Source organism: Carcharodon carcharias, chromosome 23, assembly GCF_017639515.1.
Source record: "Carcharodon carcharias isolate sCarCar2 chromosome 23, sCarCar2.pri, whole genome shotgun sequence".
Classification (NCBI taxonomy): Eukaryota; Metazoa; Chordata; class Chondrichthyes; order Lamniformes; family Lamnidae; genus Carcharodon; species Carcharodon carcharias.
The window spans coordinates 22,706,645-22,724,713 of NC_054489.1; the positions used below are offsets into that span (position 1 = coordinate 22,706,645).

At 46.1% G+C, this 18,069-nt stretch overlaps 1 protein-coding gene across 1 annotated transcript in view; it reads right to left on the reverse strand.

The window, feature by feature from the left end:
* The window catches only part of mpp2b (membrane palmitoylated protein 2b), a 524,997-nt gene that overhangs the window by 11,778 nt on the left and 495,150 nt on the right, over positions 1-18,069 (reverse strand). Inside the window, exons 8-10 of the mRNA XM_041173430.1 lie at positions 14,510-14,618; positions 13,289-13,357; positions 2,236-2,397 (exon numbers count right to left, since the gene is read on the reverse strand). Coding sequence (XP_041029364.1) covers positions 2,236-2,397; positions 13,289-13,357; positions 14,510-14,618 — 340 coding nt within the window. The remainder of the gene's footprint in view (positions 1-2,235; positions 2,398-13,288; positions 13,358-14,509; positions 14,619-18,069) is intronic.

Consider the following 18,069-nt stretch of genomic DNA (forward strand, 5'->3'; position numbering starts at 1 on the left):
AAGCCTCCTATAGGCATATAAATAATAAAAGGGTAGTAAAAGGAGGAGTAGGGCCAATTCGGGACCTAGAAGGGAACTTACACATGGATGAAGGAGCCATGGGTGAGGTATTAAATGAATACTTTGCATCCATCTTTACCAAGGAAGCAGATGCTACCCAGACCATGGTGACAGATGAGGAAACTCTGTCACTAGAAGGGTTCAAAATTGATAAGGGATGTTGAATAGACTGTCAGTAAGTTGACAAGGCACCGGGACCGGATGAGATGCATCCGAGGATATTGAAGGGAGAGAGAGTAGAAATTGCAGGGACACTGGCCATAATCTTTCAGTCTTCCCTAGATTCGGAGGAGGTGCCAGAGGACTGGAGAATTGTAAACATTACGCCCTTGTTCAAAAAAGGCTGTAAGGATAAGGCCAGCAATTACAGACCAGTCAGTTTAACTTCAGTGGTGGGCAAGATTCTAGAAACAATTATTTGGGATAGAATTAGTAGTCACATGGGGCAGGATTTTTCAGTCAGTGTGCAGGGGCGGGCCTGACATGTCAATATGTAAAATGACGTGCGATGATGTTGGGCACGCGTCCTGGTGTCATTGCGCTGTGTCGCGAAGTTTCATTTGGCAGGCACGCTCCGGAGTCGGTTGTGTGTCAGCCGATATTTAAACGGCCTATTTAAGCCATTAGGGAAGTTAAACTCATTGTTGAAGCCGCCTGTCCAACCTTACGGTTGGCGGGCAGGCAAAAAGGCCAAGCGGCCTTCACGTGTTTTTAGGAAACCTCATTCATGGGCGGGATGAGGTTTCCTAAAGCGTTTATTAACTAAATTTAAACATTTTATGAAATATAAAAATACATCCTCTCTCATGTGACATGAGAGGACATGTTCAAATAATTTTTTAAATCTTTTATGCGTTATTTACAATAGCAATTCAATCTCCCTGAGGACGAGCTGCCTCAGGGAGATTGAAGTGCTCTTTCGCATGCATATAAGAAAGAGCGCAGGCCCCGACTCTCTCTCCTCCCCCTGCCTGCACAGCTACCACTCACATCTTACATTGGGCGGGCATTAATTGGCCTGCCCACGTAAAATGGGGACGCAGAGCCGATCGTGGGCAGAGATCAGCTCTGTGCCCACCCCTGCCTGATCCCGCCAAGCCCACCTGCTGTCTGAAAAATTCAGGCCATGGAAACATATGGGTTGATATGGAAGAGCCAGCTTGGATTTATAAAGAGGAAATCATGTTTAACTAACTTGCTGTAATTTTTTGAAGAGGTAACAGAAAAGGTCAATGAGGGTAATGATGTTGATGTGGTGCACATGGACTTTGAAAAGGCTTTTGACACGGTGCCAACACAACCGACTTGTGAGAAAAGTTATTGTACATAGAATAAAAGGGACGGTAGCAACGTGAATACAAAATTGGCCGAAAAATAGGAAGCAGAAAGTAATGGTCAATGGATATTTTTCAGGCCGGAGGAAGGTTTGTAGTGGAGTTCCCCAGGGGTCGGTATTGAGACCCTTGCTTTTACTGATATATATTAATGATTTAGATCTGGTGATAAATTCAAAGTTTGCAGATGATACAAAAACTTGGGAATGTTGTGAACTGTGAAGAGGCTGATGTGGAACTTCAAAAGGACATGGATAAGTTGGTGGAGTGGGCAGATAGGTGGCAGATGAAGTTCAATGTGGAGAAGTGTGAGGTGATGCATTTTGGCAGGAAGAACATGGAGAGGCAATATAAAATAAGGGGTTCAATTTTGAAGGGGGTGCAGGAGCAGAAAGACATGGGTGTATATGTGCATAGATCATTGAAGGTGGCAGGACAGGCAGAGAAGGCAGTTAATAAAGCACATTGTATCCTGAACTTTATTAATAGGGTCATAGAGTACAAGAACAAGGAGGTTATACTGAATTTATATGACACTCGTTAGACCTCAGCTGGAATATTGTGTACAGTTCTGGGCTCCATATTATAGGAAGGATTTGAACACAATGGAGGGATAGACACATGGTTCTAGTCTACTGCTTCAGAAGTTTGGTCTTCAGGGTCTAACTGATTGTTCTTTTTAAGGCTGATCTTCTCAGTTTTCACATCTGCCCTGTCTCAACTCCCATCTCTTTCCTATCTACATAGGCTCAGTCACAATCTAGCTAACTTATCATAAAAGTGATTATCAGACCACTAGTAGCTAGAGTTAATGTGCACACAAAAGTCTGCATCAACTCACAAGGAATGGTTGTTCCAAAACGCATTGGGTCAGACATAATGAGTCTATTCTTTAAGCTTCGCCGCCCAACGCCTTGTGCTCCTATAAGGACCAAAGTCTTCCTTTGAAATGGTGGCATCTTTGCTACTTCCTCATAGATCAGAAGTTCGTGTCGATCAAATTCTAGAAATGAAACAGAACAGGATTTAGCTGGATTTACACTGATAAATAGTACAGTGTTATTATGAATGCAGTTGAATGGTGTGAATTGCGGTTTCAGTCTTTCCAAATGCAGCACCTGCCATATCCCATGTCAGGAGATTTTTCAGCAACACCAAAGACACTTTGTTAAGGTAAAATACAAACTAATTTCAAAGAAGTTTTATGGTATGTGATCAGTAGCCAGATCTGGATCAGTAGCTTGGACCTGGCTTTGACTTTGGCTTAAAGTAATGAGATAAAGATCTAATATCCGCTGGTTTTAGGAGTGACTCTGAAGCGAGTGAGTTTGGGATGTGTCAACTGAATTCGTTGGAGCGCAGTTTCTGAGCAGAAAACTTTTCATAAACTTTTCATGAAATACAAATACACCTTTGAACAACAGGAAATAGGATCCCTTTGTCGGAATGGGGTAAATTTGTGGGTAAGTTAGCAGGACTGTTTCGGGCAGAATTTTCTGGCTGATGTGTGGGTGGTGGAGCCGTCACATCAGCGCTTAAAATGTCGCGCGCTGACATCGCGCGAGCGTCCCGACATCAGCGGGCGGCATCACGATATTTAGGTCGGCGGGTGTGTTATACAGCGGGACGTGCGCCCACCATTAATTAAAGGCCTCATTAAGGCCCTTAACTTGCCAATCGACCAGGATTTTGAGGGGCCCGTGTGAACTTCGGCTCGGCGCACAGACCCAATGGGCAGGCGGGTAGGTGATTTTTTATTAAAACTCATGCACTGGCGGGATATGTGGGCTCAAAGGGGTTGTTCATGTTTTTCATGAAGTATTTAATGCAGAAAATGTTTTAAACTTGCCTGTGTGACTGTTAGTAGTTCACATCGATTTCCAAGAGCTTTTTGTTTACTTTGAAGCTTCAGCTCAGCACTCTGCAGACAGTAATCTTCATTGGGCCTGCAGCTTTCCAGAGACCTCCATTTAGCCTGGGTGTGGTTTCTGACATCTCCACTGGAGACAGCTCCTCTGAGGAGGAAGGGAGGGACAGAATAAGGAGGAGGCCAGGAGTGGACAATAAGCCTCCAGGGGAGCCATCTTTGGGAGGCCAGGCGCAGGCACAAGGGGCACAGGGCCAAGAGGTTGTCCAAGGTGGAAGGGGCCGCAGAAGACGCCACTATCCTGCTGCCAGGGTATACAGGCGGTGAATCAGCTACCTCAATATGTCTGAGGTGCAGTGCCGAAGGAGGCTCTGTCTCTCAAGGGAGACAGTCAACTATATCTGTCAAATAATTGGCCTTGAGATGTCCCCTGACTGTGTGGGTGGACACCCATGCCAGCGACTCTGAAGCTCACAGTTGCCCTGCACTTCTATGCCTCTGGCTCCTTCCAGGGCTTAGCGGGTGATCTCCGTGGTGTCTCCCAATCAGCTGTCCACACTTGTGTCAAGCAGGTTACAGACACTCTGTTCAGATGGGCATTGACTTCATCCACTTCCATTGGGACCAGGCAAGTCAGGCACAGTGAGCCAGAGACTTCGCGGCCATTGCTGGATTCCCCCACGTCCAGGATGCATTAGACTGCACACATGTCGCCTTTGTCAACAGGAAGGGCTTCCACTCCATGAACGTGCAGATAGTGTGTGATCACAGGATGCAGATTCTGCAAGTCTGTGCAAGGTACCCAGGCAGCTCCCACGATGCCTACATCCTCAGACACTCCCAGGTGCCGGGGCTCTTCAGTGCTCTGGCTCGGCTGGATGGATGGCTGCTGGGTGACAAGGGCTATCCCCTCAGATGGTGGCTCATGACGCCTCTCCGCCATCCAAGAACAGAAGCTGAGCAGCGGTACAATAGGAGCCACAAGAGCTGTGGTGGAGAGACCTAACAGTCTTCTCAAGATGCACTTCTGTTGCCTGGACTGCTCAGAGGGTGCACTCCAGTACCCCCCAGATCATGTCTCTCTGATAGTGGTAGCATGCTGTGCTCTGCGCAATCTTGCGCTGGAAAGGGGAGATGCAGTTGACGATGAAGACCTTGATGCAGTGGATGAGGCTGCACATGATAAATCCAGCAGTGGCTCGGAGGACGAGGAAGCACAGGGCGATGATGAGGGGCAGCACGCCGACCCGCTACTACACCAAGGAGGCAGGGACACCCGGGACAATTTAATCCAAAGAACCTTCAGCTAGCTCCACACACATGGATCAGCAGGACCAGCATTGCCTGGCGCTTCCACACGTGGCACTTAGGTGCTACATCTTCCACCTCATCAGCTGCAACTAAGGCTTAGTACAGAAACATCAATGTCCACTCAAACACTCATATGTCTGTGAAACATACAAATGCAGCACAAAGGAAACTGGCAGGGAACTGGACTTTATTCCATCCAACATCAAAGAGAAACGTCTCTATTACAAACATAACTATTTCTTCCCTAATCTAAGGCCAACACAAAATCATCAGTGACATACCCGTGGAGTGCCTAACATGCCTTATGCTTTCGTTTTCAGGTGCTACATTTGGTGCCACCCCATCACTCGGAGTGGCTTATCAGACAGCCTGCTGACCCTGCTGTCCTGTTGGCCTCGATGACCTTGGCGGGTGTCCTCTGGCCTGTGGAACCTGTGATGGCCCCGCCTGGGGGGAGTTCCAGAACTGGCACCTCCCCAGTTGTCGCAGCCTCAACAGATGCAACGATCATTGGCAGAGGGGTGGAGGAGCTGGCACACTGGACCTCCCTGCTCACCGCACATGGATGGGCACCGGGCACCGACACTTGGTGCCCAGAACATCTCCCACACTGCGAATGACCACCTATGGCCATTAGCGCTGTGAGGGCTTGCAGGTCAGAACGTAACCCCATCAGAAGAGTCTCCATCCGAATGAACCTCCTCTCAGTGAGAGTCGACAATCAGTGGAAGAAGCCTGAAGCTCTGCCCTGAGGTTCATGCCTTCACATGCACTCTGCCTGGACTCCTCCATCGCAGAGACCAAGTGAAGCACACCCTCATGCAACCCTGCCAGATGCTCCAGCGAATCCTGCTGCTTGTCCTGCAGCTGCTGCATTGGTGACAACTCCAGAGGCATGTCATCAGTGCCAGACTCAGCATGTGCCTGGTCCCCTGCAGCCCTCCAGCTGCTGGCACCATCGGCACTCTGCCTATGCCATCTCCTCCAGCGAATGTGAAGTGCCCTCTCCACTGTCACCCGGGACACTAGCCGACGTTAAATTCCCCACTGGTGTGTGTGTATGCGCTGGTGCCTGGCTCGCTGAAATGATGTGCTGCAAGTTGCACGTCTTGGGCCTCAGGTGTGGAGGGGGAGCTCTGGTCTTGTTGGCCGTGGCCATGCGGTGGTGATGCTGAAATTAACAACAAGGACAGTGCATCAGTTAGCGTTCAGTCAGTAACACCTTTCATCCCTTTCCCCCCCAGGATCATAATGCGCTCACCCTTCAAGACCCTAAGGAGACGAACTTTGGTGGCGTGGAAAAGAGTCAAGAGGAGGCCCAAACATTAGATGCACATACAGACAGGCTGGTCAGATGGCCTAAGGAATGCCACATGGAATGTTATGTGCCATTGGAGTGGGAAGAGTGCAGAGGTTCCTGACCTGGATGCATGCTGGCCTGGAGAGTTGGAGTGATGAGGAAGTATTGCAAACACTTGCAACATTTGCCGTGGAGCACAGGAGATTGAGATGTCACATTATTGACCTTCATACCATTATGAGGGGCATAAACCGGTCGAGCAGAAGTCAACATTCCCCTTGGCGCAGGGATGAGGAACATGGTGGCATTTATTTAAGTTGAGTGCCATGAGGTTGACAGGTGAGGTGTTGAGGATCTTTTAGACAGAGTAATGTGGGACACACTGGCAAAAAGGGTGGTGGAGATACCAAACCTCCTAAGATGTAAAATGTCTTTGGCTGTGCAGCAGCGATGCCATGGCATGTTAGGCCATGGGGACAGTGGTCACAAATGGGATAGGGCGACTTTGGAAGGTGGTGGTTGCACGTCTTGGCCCTCAGGTGTGGAGGGGGGGCTGAATCCTCAAGGGGATGAAAGTCCCTTCTGTATGACCCACAGTCAGAGTGTCTCAGTCTGTGAATGAGCAGTGTTGCAGCAGCATTAACAATTGCAGCAACCATCAGTGGTATGGATGGTGGGTAGACAGAGTGGATGGGACTGGGGACCTCAGATACCTGGCCGCTGGACCCCAGCCTCGCCGACACCTGCCGACCTGGCCGTCTGCCTCCTCCCCAGCTCCATGACTTACTCCTAGAAGGTGGTGAGGCGCTGGAGCAGGGCGTGCCCACCACCAGTCGTCTGGCGCTCCCTGGGATTGTGCTCAGATTTTGCCTGCAGAACAGAGAAGAGCATTTATTGGGGCTGATCGCTCATGTACTCTGCACGCGCACGCCGCACCCCAACCACAGTGGCCCATCTGAGGCCTCCAGCGGCTCCTGTCCACACTACTGGTGATTAGTCACCAGAAGATAGTACGGCTGCTCCCAATCCCCTCCCCCAACGGCCACCTTGGACACATTCCGCCTCCATCACTTTGAATAACACACGGGTCTTAGCGCCCATGGCAAGGAGGCACAACTAGGTGCGGCGCCGACGCCAGCAGGTGGCTCTTGGCCACGACACCTGGAGGCTCCCCTTGCACCATCTCATCACCATCAATATGACATGTGTTGGAGTTCTGAGTATGTATCTAGCTGCCTCTCCTGCAGGTTACCCCCAGACTACTTAAATGTGACAAACACCAACATATGCAGCGGGGAGAACCCATCTTCTCCTCAACCACTAAGGCTGATGTAAGCATGGTCACTATCTGTTTGCCCACCCAGCGTGTGCCAAATGCCCAATGCAGTAACGACACTAAGACATGGGTGGGTGGGAGAGGGGCGGGGGGGGGGGGGGGGGGGGGGGTGGGGGGGGTGGCGGTGGCCTCAAGGCTAAGGCTACCTTCTGGGTAAAATGGCCAAGGCCAACATGGTACTCACACTTCCAGAGTGCAGCAAATCAAAGAATCATTTGTGGCACTGTGTTCCTGTGCACCGCACATCGTCATGGGCAATTACTGCCTCACCCACCTCCTGCCACGCCTGCCTGGTGACATGGGAGGCCATCCTCCAGATACAATATATTCTGATGGCTGGACACCTCTTGGAGGAGGACAGCACGGCAGGCATCAGAGAAGTGAGGGGCACAGTGGCCCCCCCCCCACTGGCCTATCATTCAGCCTGGCCCCCCTCCTCCTGCTCCTGTGCTCTGAGAGCCACCTGTCTCTCTCTCTCTGAGTGGCCATGGTGAACTGCCTCAAAGAAGCTGCCTGGCCACTCTTTATACAGACTGCCTGTTCCCCATTGGAACCGGCAGTCTGAATACGCCCACCTCCGTGATGATTTTCCCGTTCTACACAGGAGTCGCTAACCCGCTGGCCCACCTGCACAAAATGGCGGAGCAGCCCGTTTTGGTGGCGGCAATCGGCTGCCCGCCCACCCGTCAAGGGCAAAATTCTGCCCTTAGTTTTTGGTGACTGTGGTTGTACAGGACTATTGCCAGAGTTAAAGGAATTAATTGGTTGACCATATTCTCAGATGGGAAAAGTTCCAGAGGAACACAAGAACACAGGAGGAAACTAATATGGGTGAAGAGGAATGAAAAAAATTGTAACAGGAAATGCTGGAAAAACTCAGCAGGTCTGGCACCTTCTGTGGGGGGAGAGACAGAGTCAACATGTGACTCTCCTTCAGAGCAGCACTTGAAATGTTAACTCTGTGTCTCTCTCCAGGGTTGGTGCCAGACTTGCTGAATTTTTCCAGCATTTTTTGTTTTTATTTCAGATTTCCAGCAACTGCAGTATTTTACTTTTATTTTATGAAAACAAATTGTATATTTTTAAAGCAACAAAAAGATTCTGAAAGGTAGATGGGTACAGGTCCATGATTCTGGCAGTGTAAGGTAGTTATAGATTTCAGAGGGACCAAAAAAAAAGCATAATATAAAAATCAACAGCTTTTCTTTTAAATACAGGTAGGCCTGATAGGAATCTGAGAAAAGTCTGCAGTGTAATAATATTTGTGGTCTGAGTAGAGAAAATTTCCGACATCATTAACTTGTTGTTCAAGATAAATGCTAAGCATGGTTAAACATCTTGGGCAGAATTTTCTGGCTGGCATTCGGGTGGTGGAGCCCACACACCAGCACTTAAAATATCGCGTGCTGACTTCGCACGAGCGTCCGGAGGTCAGTGAGACAGCACAGGAGAAAGAAGAGAGAGAGAAGGGGACAGAGAATACGAGAGACTCAACACGTTCATAAACAAGGATACAATAACTACCATAAGTTAGCTCAGGGTGACCCTATATGAAACGTTAACAAAGCAATCACCAAAATGTGCAAAGGTATTTTGAGTCTCATAATATTGGATTATGACAGTTGAATTAAGAATGAAGATGTGCGTCTCACAAGTATACCAGTGTTCTTTTATTGTGTAACACACCTTAATTAGCAGTTGACAGCTGCACATGGAGAAAAAGCACTTTTATTCAGCATTCTTTGTTTCAGGGCCAGTGCAGTGCTTTTTACCTATGAAATCTTGGGACGTATATTCATCTGGTAAAACATGATAGAATCAGCTGCACATGTTACACTCAACCCCAACTGAAAAGGAAAATCAGGTGGAATGTGAACTGGCTGTGGATTCACTGCAATCACACCAGGTGCTACCGCCCATTACAAATTTGAACCATTAGCTTGTCTGCTGCCTTAGTACTTAATTTTCTTCATTTACTCCTCTTTGTGGGTTTTTTGTTGCATTTTGTTGTTGATCTTTTAATTTGCTGCAAATTGTTTTCATGCTGAATTTCTGCTTTAGTTTTACTTCACCAGTAATGATTAATCTGGAGTGCTAACCATGCCTGATCTATGATCTGCATGTTGCAATGGTAATGAGTTGTTATAAAACTGTGTTAATTTGTTCAATTCTGGCTGCTATCCTTTAGTTGAACAATCTATGCACGGAAATAAAATCATAACACTTGAGAATTTTCTCAATTTAAACTAGCTGCAGTTTTTGCATGATAAAGTCTGTTAGAAACAGGACTTGCATTTATATAGCACTTTTCATTACCTCACGATGTCCCAAAGCACTTTACAGGCAATTAGGTACTTCTCAGGTTCGTCATTGTTCTAATGTAGAGAAATGCAACAGCCAGTGTGTGCACACTAAGCTCCCACAGACAGCAACAACCATCAAATCTGTTTTGAGTCATTTTTCTTCGGGGGCGGGGGGGGGGGAGTGTCAGGAAGATATAATAATGTTATTGGAATTTATTGTAAAATAGTGGTATCTATGTCTATATGTGTCTGTATGTGTGTGAGATTTAATTGGATTAAAGGCAGCTGCTCTGAAGGCTTTGATGTATTAGAAGATTAGCTAGGTTTGGAATCTTAAGTACCTAAACATGGGGGAAGTTGAGAATGTAAGGCGTAATAAGGACATTTGCATTTTAAAATAAACCAGACCAGCTTGAATTCAAAGAGAGGGAGTGAAATATTACACCTAACCAGCAGAAGTTTAGCAGTGTGTTTATTTTTCCCAAAGATTACTGGTTAAATTAGTACCATGATAAATTTTTATGATCAACGAAGTAAAGTCCAAAGACATAGTGAAACAATGGGAATTTGCATTCAAAAGAGAAAATATGTATAAAGGAGAGAAGGCTTTATGTAAGGGAAGGCATTTTAAGATCTAACAGGTGTGAAACGTCTTCAGCATTTACGCCTCATGCTGCTGAAGTTAATAAAACTCACTTTGAATTGGATTGTTCAGGGTATCATGTTTCTTCGCTTGCGTCTTTTAATGTCTATGGGCAGAACTTAGCCCTCAATGGGTGGGCAGGCACCACCGGCTTAGCGGCGGGCGGGCAGCCGAACTCAGGCGCCGAAACGGGCCCCGCCACCATTTTGAGTGGGAGGACCAATTAAGGCCCGGCCAGTGGCCTGCCCGATGGGAAGCGCTATGCGCTTCCTGTGCGAGGGGGAGGGATTCCACAACTGTCAAAGTGCACGCAAAAGAGCGCACTGCTCCCTGAGGCTAAGTGTTGTCTCAGGGAGATTGGTGACAGTTTAAAAAACCTCAAAAATGGAAAAATAAAAAAATGATTAACATGTCCCCCTCATGTGACAATATCACACGAGATGGGACATGTTAATAAATATGACATAAAGCTTATTAAAGATTTTTAAAACAGACATGAACCCTCATCCCGCCAGTGGATGAGGTTTCATACTTGTTCTATTGCTCGCTGGGGCTCCTGGCCTGCCATCCTTAAGATTGGACGGGCAGGGCCTTTAATTGAGTTAATTATCCTGTCACTGGCCTCAATTGGCCATTGACAGGTCGGCGGGCGGACAGCTGATTTCGCTGTCCGTCCGCCTTCCTGAATATTTAAATGGGGTGGGATGACGTCGGGGGATCCTCCCCATGTCACCCCGCGTCAGCGAGTGGGCCCCGCCCCCAACTCGCCGACGGAAAAATTCTGGCCTATGTGTCTTACTGTTGCCTTAACCAAAGTGTAACTAGAGTTAGATTAATTAAAGGATTTATAAGTTATCACAGCAGTAACTTGTAGATCTATGTATGCACTTAAAATAATTTCTTCTATCAATAAAGGTTTAGTTTAGTAAAAAACCTATAAAACTCGGTTGTATTATTACCAGTGAATTCAAGGCATGCTTCTCAAAATTTATTCAAACTGTAAAACAGTTGTGGCAGTTGTTTCAAGTTTCCCTTTGGGATTTGAGCAGCTCAGCATTTACCATCGGCCACAACAGGGAGCAGAAACATAGGCTAGGATGCATGGTTTAAATCTCCTACTCTTCTTCAAGATAGTAGCATATTTTATATGTGCCTGAGAGAGCAGATAGGGGCCTTGGCTTCATTCTAAAGATGGCACCTCTGACAGTGTGACACTCACTCAGTACTGCACTGGTGTGTCAGCCCATAGACTAAAAAGTATTACAAGGCTTTGCGGATTTATTATTTTTTGACATGTTTTTGACATTCACTAGATTGTGTGTCGTGGGTGACACAATGAACTTTCATTTCTAAAAGTAATAAATGGTATGGGGAAAGATGTAGGGTATAACAGGGTAATGGCAACTTTGTGAATATTAATATTTCTAGTGATGCTTTTATTTTCTATAGCTAAAAACTGGTAAAGGAATGATTGTAATTATTCCTTTGTAAATTGTAAGACCTTAAGAAATAGGAGCATGAGTGGGCCATTCAGCCCAACAAGACTGCTCTGCCATTCAATAAAATCGTGGCTGATCTGATTGTGGCCTTATCTCCACTTTCCTGCCATCACCCCCATAAACCTTGACTCTCGTATCGATCAAAAATCTAGCATACAATGTAAGCAAGTTCAATGCTCAATAAATCAATTCAAAAAGTAGTTGAATGGTGCAGAACAGAAAGACCCAGGTTCATTCACTGATCTGTGCTGAGTCAGATAAAGCAGTTGGAAGCACTACAATTAAGCCCCGATGCCCTGGTGTTGGGGATGGGAATATCAACCAACCATCCCCCGTTAATCTCGCTCCTGACCACTCCTCAAATTCTTGTAGGTTGTCCTGCAGGATCAGGCACCATTAAAATGCTGCCCATAATCAAACAGTCTGCCAATACTCAAGGACAACTGCTTGGGGGAAATGCCAAAGGATGCATCTCACAGGACTATACCCCAGCAAGGATTCAACAAATGGCACAACTAAAAGGGAAGAGACAATGGCAAGAAAAACTCAAAGACAGAAACAAAGGGGGAAAAAATTGTTACAAGGGCACCCTACACAATGCCCTAATTTGTACGAAATATATCACTTTATCTCTAATTTGTACAGAATTTAGGCATACAATCCAGACTTACACCCCATTGTGGTACCAAGGGAATCGGAGTGACTGTCTTTCAGGTGAGATATCAAACTGCCCTCTCAAGACAGAAAAGGTCCCACTGAACCATTTTTCAACGGAGAGCAGGGGAGTTCTCTCCGGCGTCGTGGCAAAATATTTATCCCTCAAGCAATTTCAGCAACGCAGATTAACAGGTCATTGCTGTTTTGGGGGCAACTTGGCTTCCATGTTTCCTACATTATAATACTGACTACACCTCAAAACGTACACAATTGGTTGTAAAAGACTTTGGGATGCCCCGAGCTTTCAAAGGTGCTATGTAAATATAAATCTTTCTTTCAACAAATGACGTGGCCATAATACCAAGAATTCATGGTTCTTTCCTGCCAATCCTGAGGCAAAAAAGTTCACACCCACCAGCAACTTTTCATAAAGACCAGTGCATCATTAAATTACCATCAAGGCCAGGATTTTTTACCTTGTCGGGCAGGCCTGGGAGCAATCGTGAAGCTGGCCGCCGCCAGCGATCGGACCCCGACATCGATTTCACGATTGGCTGGCTGATTAACGCGCGCTCCAACGCTGAGCGGGAGGAGGGTGAATGCTGAAGTTTGCGCATGCGCGTGGGTGTGTGCACTGAAAGGTCCCTGAGGCACAGAACTGCCTCAGAGAGCTGAAGATTAACTCAAAAATAAAATACTTACCAATGTTAAAAACATATCCCTTCGTGTGACTCTGTCAGATGAGCAGCGACATGTTATGAACGAAATTTCAAAATTTCCGTTAATTAATGGCAGGCATGCAACAGAGATTGCCGTGCACCCGCCCACCAAAATATCGCGATGGCGTGTGATGATGTCGGGACGCTTGTCCGATGTCACTGCGCATCATTTCACGCATCGGCGTGTGGGCCCCGGCCCCGCATGCTGACAGGAAAATTCTGCCCAATGTATCAACATGCCAACTTAGTTGATTGTTACCTGCATTTTTGGTGGTTAGATACATCATCTTCTTCTTCCTTTTTCCACCCATACTTCCACATAGTGCACCTGTTGATAAAATGAAATACTGCATATTCACGGTTGGAATGGACACAGATTGCTTTAAACAATTAAAAATCCGCTTACAGTACCAAAAGGTTTAAATTACCCTGCGATGTTAGCACATTCGAATTAAGTTACTCTGTCTTTTTGTTAAAATAGAGGACAAAAGATTCCATCTGAATGCCTATTGGCCCCGAAATTGCTGAAAAACCAATGGTGAGTTCAACTGTGATTGTCAGTTCGTAAAAAACAATCCAACAATTTGTGCCTTTCATCAGATTGATTATCACTTAGCAGTGTTTGTTATGATAAGAGTGAAGTGCACCATCAGTCCAGAGGTGGCTCAAACCAGTACAACCTCTGTAGTGCAGTATGCATTATTGATAGTGGCATGTGTGGTACTTCTCAAATATGTAGCTGGGTTCTATGCTGGATAATGATCAATCTTTTTCAGGAATTCTTCCACCTTAAGTGCCACAAGTTCCAATTTTGTTGAACTATTCATGTTGTTCCTCCGAAAAAGTCTGCAACTTTTCTGTGAGCTTCTCCATTGAAACGAATTACTGAATTTACACGGCTAATGTACATGAATCCCACCACAACCATTTCGGGCTGATAATTCATATCATAAGGACTTTGTTAACAATGTGATTTATGGTGTTGTCAAGCCACTCAAACATGGAGGTCCAGAATGAGAACAATGAAATGGTGAAGACTCATTCTTTTAGATAGTAACCCAGAATGAAAAAAAACCAGTAAAAACTGGGAAATAAGAGTACTGGTCTGAACTGGTCTTGTATACCTTAAAATAGAAAACCAGTAAAACTGAGAAATAAGAGTAATGGCCCGAACAGGTTGTTCCCTCTGGGAAATTGTTCCTGGAGGTACTTAATTCATTTTATTACCCACCTTGGCAGTAAATTTGTGCCAGTCTTGTCAGCTGCTCTCCTGCTAGTTGCATCATGACAATATCAGGATGTTAGAAGGCCAACTAGACGGACTTTGGTCTTTCCTCATTTAGCAATGCCAATGAATGCAGTTACGAATTATTACGCTTAAGCATTTTATCATAACTTACTTCTTTTAGCCAAGAATGTCAGAATCTGTTTTGCAAGGTGAAATGCGAACACATTTCCTCCTCGATCACACAGCACTTACCAGAAGAACTGGAGAAATCCCAGTCTCGCTTTACAAAAGCTTTCCTCTTTTCCTCCAACAACTGACTGGGGATAAGGCCCGCACTGCCTCCCTCCTTCACATGACAGGCCTAGAAGACAAGAGAAAACAAGGGTGACTAAAACCTTAGCACTTCTCTCATTCCAATCATTGTCCTGAAGTTTAATTTCCCGCAGCAGCATCCATGAGAGGAAGTTGGGGAGGCGTAGTGGTAACATCCCTGTTATCAGAGGCTCAGGCTAATGCTCTGAGGACATGGGTTCAAATCCCACCATGGCAGGTGGTAAAATTTAAATTCAATTAATAAATCTGGAATTAAAAGCTGGTCTAATGGTGACCACAAAACCATTGTTGATTGTCGCAAAAACCCATCTAGTTTACTAATACGCTTGAGGGAAAGAAATCTGTCATCCTTACCTGGTCTGACCAACATGTCACTCCAGATTCAGAGCAATGTGGTTGACTCTTAAATGCCTTCTGAAATGGCCTAGCAAGCCACTCAGTTGTATCAAACTGCTATGAAGCCTGAAAGGAATGAAACCGGGTGGACCACCCAGCATCGATCTAGGCACCAGAAATGACAACAGCACACCCAGGAGATGAAGTCCCGTCTTCACAATAAGGATACCCTCCATTGTGTTGTGTGGCACTACCACCGAGCTAAACGGTGAACAGATCTAGCAACTCAAAACTGGGCATCCACGAGGGGCTGTGGGCCACAAGCAGCAGCAGAATTGTATACAACCACCATGTGTAATCTCATGGCCCAGCATATGTCCCACTCTACTATTACACCTAGCTGGGAGATCAACCTTGGTTCAATGAAGAGTGCAGAAAGGCACTCCAGGAGTAGTGCCAGGTATACCTAAAAATGAGGTGTCAACTCGGTGAAGCTACGACACAGGATGACTTGCATGCCAAACAGTGGAAGCAGTAAGCGATAGACAGAGCTAAGCAATTCCACACTGGTGGATTAGATCTAAACTCCGGAGTCCTGCCACATCCAGTCCTGAATGGCGGTGGATAATTAAACAACTCACTGGAGCAGGAGGCTCCACAAATATCCCATTCTCAATGATGGGATAGCCCAGCACATCAGTGCAAAAGATAAGGCTGAAACATTTGCAGCCACCTTCAGCCAGAAGTACGGAATAGATTATCCATCTTGGCCTCCTCCTGAGGTCCCCAGTATCACAGATGCCAGTCTTCAGACAATTCGATTCACTCCATGTGATATCAAGAAATGGCTGAAGGCTATGGGCCCTGACAACATTGCGGAAATAGTACTGAAGACTTGCGCTCCAGAACTAGCTGTGCACCTAGCCAAGCTGGCTGCAACAGTAGCATTTACACAGCAATGTGGAAAATTGCTCAGGTGTGTCCTGTCCACAAAAAAACAGGGCAAATCCAACTATTGCCTCATCAGTCTGCTCTCGATCATCAGCAAAGTGATGAGAAGGATTCCTGATTGTGCTATCAAGCAGCATTGAATACAGCAATAACCTGCTCACTGACACTCAGTTTGGGTTCTGCCAGGTCCAGTCAGCTCCTGACCTCATTACAGCCTTGGCCCAAACATGGCTGAAAGGGCAAAACTCAACAGGTGAGGTGAGAGTGACTGTCTTTGACAGCAAGGCAGCATTTGACCAAGTGTAGCATCAAGGAGCCCTAGCAAAACTGGAATCAATGGGAATCAGGGGAAAAACTCTCCACTGGTTGGAGTCAAACTTAGCACAAAGGAAGCTGGTTGTGGTTGTTGGCAGTCAGTCATCTCTGCCACAGGATATCACTGCAGGAGTGTCTCAGGGTAGTGCCCGAAGCCCAGCTATCTTCAGCTGCTTCATCAATGACCTTCCTTCCATCATAGGTTCAGAAGTAGGGATGTTTGCGGATGCTTTCACAAAGTTCAGGATCATTCATGACTCCTCAGATACTGAAGCAGTCCTTGTCCAAATGCAGCAAGTGCTGGATGATATTCAGGCTGGGCTGATAAGTAGCAAGTAACATTCGTGTCACACAAGTGCCAGGCAATGACCATCTCCCAGAAAGAGAGAATCTAACCATTGCCCCATGATATTCAAAGGCATTACCATCGCTGAATTCCCCCACTATCAGCATCCTTGGGATCACCATTGACCAGAAACTGGACTAGCCATATAAATACTGTGGCTACAAGATCAGGTCAGAGGCTGGGAATTCTGTGGAAAGTAACTCACCTTCTAATTCCCCAAAGCGGGTCTGCCATATACAAGGCCTGGATGAGTGCAGCTCCAACAACACTCAAGAAGCTCGACACCATCCTGGAGAAAACAGCCCACTTGATTGGTACCCCACCTATCACAATAAACATTCATTCATCCCACCACCGATGAACAGTGGCAGCAGTGTGTACCATCAATAAATGCACTGCAGCATCTCACCAAGTTCCCTCGACAGCATCTTCCAAACCCGCAACCTCTACCACATAGAAGGGTGAGGGCAGCAGATGCAACAGAAACACCACCATCTTCAAGTTCCTCTCCAAGTCACTCACCATCCTGACATAGAAATATATCGCCGTTCCTTCACTGTCGCTGGGTCAAAACCCTAGAACTCCCTCCCTAACAGCACTGTACCTACACCACATGGACTGCAGAGGTTCAAGAAGCATCACCCTCTCATGGGCAATTAGGGATGGGCAATAAATACTGGCCTAATCAGCGACTCCCACATCCTGTGCATGAATAAAAAAGACGTCGAAGTCTCCTGCCTGGTGGAAATGGGGCTGTGGGGTCATCAAAATCTAAAGTTTTTTCTCCACAATGCACTGCTTCACCGTTTGCTTTGCAAAAACAGCATCTTACTCTCTGGTTCCTCAATCACATCCATTGGGCAGAGTGATGTTCCTGTACTTGTAGTGGATATTAGGTAAACTGGCTAGAAAATGTTGGGGTTCGTCCATTTCAATGCAAGTACCTTTAAAGGATATGTTAATTACTGTCAATCAACCTCTCTGGCACTGAAAATTAACTATTAAAAGTGTAGAGTCTCATTCATTTAGGTTTTAAATCTTGCAGATAAAATAAAATATTCCATCTTTCTTTACAACTCTTCACTTCCCTTTATACACTTGATTTAACAATGAAGTCACTATTCTGGCGTTGTTCAGGACTTGGGCTGTTCATTTGACCATCCTTCAACTTGATTGGCTAAGGAGGTTCACTCGGCTTATCCACAAAGGCCCCAGATGTCCTGTAGCGAGCTATATCCAGGCTCCATCTCAATCCCAGAAACAGGCAGAGCAAAATATTATGGAATTGAATGGGCAAAGAGATGTCAAAATAACAATGAGCTGTTATCCTGTCACAACAATCTTTGGGCCAACTAAGGAGAGACATGGCAAAAGAAACTAAACCGGGGGAGGAATTTAATGAAATGGAGATAAAAAGAAGCGTTTTGTACAAAATCAACGTTGTGAAAAAGTGGTCAAATACCAAAAATGGATATCATGAGATGGTGAAGCACTCTCAAAGGTTTGTCCAAATATAAAATAAATGGTCAGG